Source organism: Parasteatoda tepidariorum, chromosome 6 (assembly GCF_043381705.1).
Source record: "Parasteatoda tepidariorum isolate YZ-2023 chromosome 6, CAS_Ptep_4.0, whole genome shotgun sequence".
Classification (NCBI taxonomy): domain Eukaryota; kingdom Metazoa; phylum Arthropoda; class Arachnida; order Araneae; family Theridiidae; genus Parasteatoda; species Parasteatoda tepidariorum.
The window spans coordinates 6,243,799-6,250,396 of record NC_092209.1 but is presented as its reverse complement, the minus strand read 5'-3'; the positions used below and the strand labels follow the sequence as shown (position 1 = coordinate 6,250,396).

Genomic DNA, 6,598 nt, shown 5'->3' with positions numbered 1-6,598 from the left:
CAAGGCTGATTGTGCTCCGGAAAAAATCCGGATTTCCGGATTTTTCGTTAACAGTGATCCGGAAGTTTCCGGAGATCGAAGGTCCAGACGTTTCGAAAAATCATTGATCACAGAAGTTTCCGGAAATCAAATTTTCAAAGGTGAAACTTAAAAACACAGTTTATTTTATTTGTTTGTAAGGGTGAGCCAGAGAGATACTTTATAAGCTTATATTCATGATTAATATTAATTTTTTATCAGTAAATAGTTGTTAAACTCAAGAAAGAAAGACATATTTGTAAATTTTAATTACTTCTCCAGGTATAGGTATGTGTATATGGTATAGGTATATGTAAAATTTTAAATATATTTTAAGTAAACTAAGAAATATCGTGAAAAAGGAAAGAAAAAACTTGTTTAAATTTTTTTCTAATTTTTCAAGTTAATCTGTTTTCTTTGTTTGTTTTTTTAACTCAAGAAATTTTCCGGAATTTTGACTTGGGTTCACAATCACCCCTGTGTAACTGACCAGTAGCAAAATTTCCTAATTTTGCCCTATAGTCAGTAGTATATATATGTAGTATATATAGCTAATGGTGCCCTATAATATATACTAATAGTGTATATAGAAATTATCAATCGTGTTAAAACCTTTTAAAAGTTAGTTTTCAGAAATTAGAATTTTTTTCTGTTAAAAAATTTTAGTGTCTTTTATCAGCCTGAAACAAATAACCATTTTTTCCTATGTTATTCAAAGAAAATTCTTGATCAAAGTCATAATGTTTGGAGAGTTAATAAATAGCATATTTTCTCGTTAATATTATATGATTATAAGTGATCACTATTTCAATGTCCTTAATTTAGATTTTGCTGACTTCTATAGAGGCCTGCCAACTACTACGCATTTTTTTAAAAAATATTTAACTTTTTTTTAAAAACATTCAGAATTAATGGTAATTTTGACAACATTTTAAAAGCTTCACCACAAGAGAGTTGGAGAAAAGTGGCATTTCATATAAACTTTTAAATCATTCATATGTAGTGGTGTGGAAAATAAGTTTAAATGAGTAAAAAATAATACATTAAATCATAAACTTAAATGCCACTAGAGTGAACTTTTACAAAAAGCGTAGAATATTGGCAGCCCTGTTTATAGAAAAGGTATGTTACCTCACTATTACAAACTTTAAAATTTGTGACAACGTCATCATCATATTTGGCACACCAGTCAAAGGTGGGCCTTTCATTAAAGATACCACCATGACAACTTATTCTTTGATCTGGACTGTTTAGTCTTTTATCCCAATCACTCTGAAGTCCCTCAGAATTAATCCACCGTTGCTCTTTATTGATTAGTGAAGGCTTTTAGCTCAATTACTTTTTCTACTGGATTTTTTTATATCCGTTCTTGCGATATGAACAGTGAAGTTCATTCTTTAAATTTTTATACTTTTCATGATGTCAGGCTCTTTAATTTGTAACAACAAATATTTGTAACATTTTTATTTTAGTCTTAAGTACTAAATACAAGGACTATTTAAAAATAATGTTGTTTTTATAGAATAGGAAAACAATACATCAGATTTATATTACTTAATAGTGAATGATTTTCTTTTATTTTTAATATATATACGTTAATCTAGCATTCTGACATGCAATTCAAAAAACAATGAAAGTGCTTCATGATTGATTCCAAGAAAAGTGGCTTGACAACTATTTTCTTCTACTGCTAATGGTATGAACGCTAAAATAGAATTTCGAAATACTGATTAAATAAAAGTTATTTTTGAAATTTTTTTATTACAATATATAGCTTACCATACAAAGATGCTAAATATATAAAAATTTTGATTTTGAATTTTTTGTTGTCTAAGTTGATTTTTAAATTGCTTGGCAGTATTGTTTCTGCTTTTTTTTAATGAATTATTTTTGTTTTGAATTTGATATTTTATTTTACTTGGTTTTATAACCATCGTTGAACAGCCGACTGAATTTAGGTTTTTGTGACTACCAATGTTTAACGCCTTGTAATTTTGAATGCAATACAGAAGACAAGGGAACTCTTGGATAAAGTATTGGGAGAAATTTGCCTTGGTGGAGGACTGGAACTAACCTGCATTTGCGTTGCCTGGAGAGGAAGACCACAAGAACCTCCGACGATTAGGCTGGCGGCAAGGGGTCTCCAACCCATGATCTATCTACCACTGAGGATATTTCGCGTCAGCACTGTGATCGGTGCAAGTCGGATGCGGAATTCGTATCGACCAGCCATTGCTGGGATTCTAACCCTGTTCGCCTAATTGGAAGGCGAACGCTCTATCCCTTGAGCCATCGTGGCTTTGAATTTGATATTTTAATGTTTCATGTTTTATTCCATAATTTCAGCAGTAGGGGCCCTACTAAATTGCATTCATATCTTGCATAATTGCATCCAATGAAACGCCATTTAAATAGCATCCTTGTAAAAGAAATTCTTTTATAAGATAATTTTATTAGAACTGAATGTAAAAACCTTTAAAGTCTTCAAATAAAAAAAAATTTTTGACTAAAATTTGAGAAAAAAAAAAAGGTTTAACTTTATAGTTTGAATAGGTCCTTTTATATCATTATCAAAATGCCTGATAATGCATATTTTTTTGGGGATGCCAGGACATTATTGTGTGATATAATTTAGTTTTGTAAAGTTTAATTTTGCATCCTAATATAAATGTATAGATACATGTGTGTTATTTATAAATGGATTGATTAAAAAAAATTCTATGGTAGAATCTAGAGATGCATAGTTTCTTTGTTAATGTATTTTTTAATGTCAGTTTGTCGAATGGATATATCCTATCTTTAAAGATATTAAAACTTTTTTTATTTTCTTATTTGCAGGCTGCTATGTGGCTGAAAAAAATAGATTTACCAACTAAACCTCGGTTCAAGAGTTTAGATAGGAACTACTTGGAGAGAGCAAAAAAATGCCTGCAAACATTTCTTTCGGTAAATAAACATTTCTTTATTTTCTGTTAATTAATGATTATGGGAGCAGAATTTACATAATCATTCTGCAGCATATCTTTATAAATTCAAATCTGTCTGCAATCCATCCTAATACAGTCAGACACAGAATTTACTTAACATGTATACAATAAACAGGGTACCCAGAGAAAACCTGGAATTTTATATTGACTCTAGAAATCAGGGAAAGTTGCAATTTTTTATAAAAATTCTGGAAAATTCCTTCATCATACCTGGAAAATAACTAGCCTTCGAATTCTCAGTAACAGTTATTGATATTCGAGTTAAATAATTCTGACATCTATTACAATTATGTGTTGTAAAAATTTTACATTTTGGTCAAACTTGCGTGTTTTCATGCTCATTCAATGATAGCGTTTTGCTCACAAAATCTAATATTTGACACTACGAATAAAAAAAAATTATTTCTGATGAAAAATTGCATAGTATAGATAAAAAATAGTCTGGATTTTCACTGAAATTTTCTTGATATACCTGGAAAAGCGAGGGATTTATTTTCTGAAATTGTGCGGGAGCCCTGAATAAAAGGAACAAATATCAGGTTGATGAAAATTATACACTGAAAATGTTCTTAAAAATGTATTTTAATTCAAATTTTTATTAACTTTTAAATTAAAGGAATATTAATTAATTAGTATGAGTTAATCAATATTAATTAATTCATATTACTTAATTAGTATTAATTAATTGAAATTAAAAAAGTGGAACAAGTCTATATAAAGTCTATAAATAAACATTTAGAGTTGTCAGAAATTTGGAATTAATTTTTTAAATTATTCTTGTCTTTTAAATTCTTTATTTTTCAAAATTCCAGTTAATTAAAGAAAAATAACACTATTTGGTATTTTTGAAAGAAAATCATCATTTTTTTTTAACTTTTATATCTGCAGATTGGCAAGCAAATTTTTTTAAGAACTTGACACAAGTAAGTGATTGAGTAGGTTTAGGAATAAAAATTAGTTTTTAGTTTCTACTCTCAGTAATATTTTAGGTTAATTTTTATAAATGTAAGATGAAAAATAATCTCCTGATTTTGTGATAATTTTTTTTATCTGGGTTTAAGATAATAATTAGTTATAAAGACTTATAAAAGCCTTTAATAATTCACATTTATTTATAATGAAATATTTGAGACAAAAACTTTCTGAGCTTTTAAAAAATTTATCATTATGTAAAATTAATATAAAATGAAAAACTTATAAATAACGTAATATAAAATTATAAGTTTTATTGTTTATAAGTGATAATATAAAATTAAAAACTCGTATGAAATAACTAGTTTGCTTTACAGGTAATTTAAATTGAAGAAGGTGTACTTGAAACCACCGCATGGTGTTCACTAGTTTTAATTAAATTATTTGTAATGTTTAGACATTGTTATTTTATTGTAAATAGCTGTACAGCTGTTTTAATTTTCTTTCTAAGAAATTCCAATTATTATCAATTTAATAATTTTATATATAAACCAACTATATAAATAAAAATTTATCATGTTCTGAAAAAAAAGAGTATTTTCTTGAAGAAAAGAAAGTATTTTCTTGAAACTACTGTAGTCACTACATCTTTTCATAGTTTGTTTTGCAGTGTGCTACTTGTTTTAATGAAATTAGTGTTGTGAGCAGTGTGATGCAAAAACCAATAGTTTGTGTAGCAATTCCTGGCTACTACTTTTAGCGTGTAGTAAGAAACAAAGTTCATACACAGCAAATTTTTTCAATCAGTTTGGTACCAATCTTTGCTGGTCTGCTTTTGAACGCAATGTGACTGAGCTTTAATAAGAATTATGTATTTAAAATTGTGCATTGCTAATATTTAAAATAGTTATTAAAAATAATATCTAATTTATTATCTTGACCACACTATTTTTTTGTGGAAATAAAAGAGCATTAAGCTGAAAATATTTCATAATTTCTTAGCATTTCTGAAATTAAACATTTACTGTCAAGAAAAGCATAAAAGATTAAAAGAACTGCCTCGTAAGAAATGGTTTAACAAACTGGCTCATGTAAACATGAATTGAATGTTTTTTTTTCTTCATGTTTAAATAAGCCAATTTTTTTCCAAACCATTTTGAGCAAGGGTGTAATAATTAAAAAAGTTCTCCAACAAAATTTGTCTTCAAAAAATAGTGAAGCAGTGACTACATCTCGAAAGAAGTTGTAGTTAACTACATTTGTAATATAATAATTGTAGTTAACTACAAGAATAATGTAGTTTTTCTGACCACTGAACTAAAGTGTCATTTGATTGAGGATTCTACTAAACATGAATTGTTTTTATATTTCTTAAAAAATTTATAAGCATTTACAGCTATGTTTATATTGTTGCTCATTTTTCATGTATGTTTCTTTTGGGCTTTTTTAGGCAGTGACAAAAGATGATGGTCTAAATAAAAGTGAGGCCCTGTATGATTTTTTAAGTCCCAGTCCAGAGTATATGAAGCACCCACCCGTTCCTCCAAAGAGACCATTCAAGCTCAATCTTCTGCAGTTTTTTAAAGGGTTGCTCAATTTATTATTTTTTAAATAAACCTGTTGTCAATAAAATATACAACATAACTTTCTCAAAGTCAAAAAAAGTTTTGTGCGATAGAATTTGAAGTGAACGGTTTTTATTTCCACAACTTAAAAATTGAGGGATCAAAGACTATAATTTCTTCGAGTTAATTTTTTTTTTGTATGAATATTTATTGTGATTTGAATTCAATTCTGTTTATAAGAAAAATTTTAAATTATAATAAAATGAGAGAATCGTAAATAAAAAAAAGGAGGGAAAAACTGTGTGAAAGAATTATAAAGCGAGATATTTATTATCATTATCCTCATAATATTTATTTTGCAATGCATACTCAAACAGTTAAAGTTAACTTGCAGTTCCCTCTTTATATTATTAATCATAAAGATAACAGATTTATCTAAGAAAGGTGTGGAAAACACTGGAAGAATAATACCTTTACAGTAATTTTATTCTCCCTAGCAAGTATCCATCCAAATGTTGGTATCAAGGATATAACAAAATCATATTTTGTTAGAATAGAAGAAAAACTGATTTATTTCTGTCAAAAAAACTTCCAACAAAAATTTTAAAATCATTGTTTTTGCCAGTTTTGTAGATTTTTCTAGAACATTGTTCTTTATTTTTTTGGGTCAATATTTACAAAATAAGTAAATAATAATAATAAATCAGTAATAATAAATAAATAAATCATAATAATAAATAAATAATAATAATAAATAAATAATAATAAAAAATAAATAAATGATATAGTTACTTTAGTATTGTTTTAATTATTTTTGCAGAAACTTCCAATCTCTCCTTTATACACATAATATTTTATATACATAATATTATACATAACATTCCCCCCCCCTTTAAATGAAGACCGTTTTTTTTATGCCTCTCAAAGAAATCTTGTGACCAAGATTGTTGTATAAAACTGACTTATTATTTTTATATATTATGAAATTTTATCATTACTGTGAAATGTATAAAACCTTTTTTTTTCCTACCTATTTTGAAATTAAGTTGTTAACATCTGTGTAAAAGATATATTTTAAAAAATGAAAACTTTTTTTTCTGCAAATTGTAATTTATT

General features: G+C 26.9%; 2 protein-coding genes across 8 annotated transcripts in view; both read left to right on the top strand.

Moving 5' to 3' along the window:
• The window catches only part of LOC107439260 (coiled-coil domain-containing protein 92), an 879,443-nt gene that overhangs the window by 322,645 nt on the left and 550,200 nt on the right, over positions 1–6,598 (top strand). The window lies entirely within an intron of this gene.
• Positions 1–6,598, top strand: part of LOC107447852 (sorting nexin snazarus) — a 39,911-nt gene that overhangs the window by 22,965 nt on the left and 10,348 nt on the right. For all 3 annotated transcript variants that reach the window (XM_071181941.1, XM_071181940.1, XM_071181942.1), the window contains exons 16-17: positions 2,857–2,964; positions 5,368–5,504. In XM_071181941.1, coding sequence (XP_071038042.1) covers positions 2,857–2,964; positions 5,368–5,504 — 245 coding nt within the window. The remainder of the gene's footprint in view (positions 1–2,856; positions 2,965–5,367; positions 5,505–6,598) is intronic.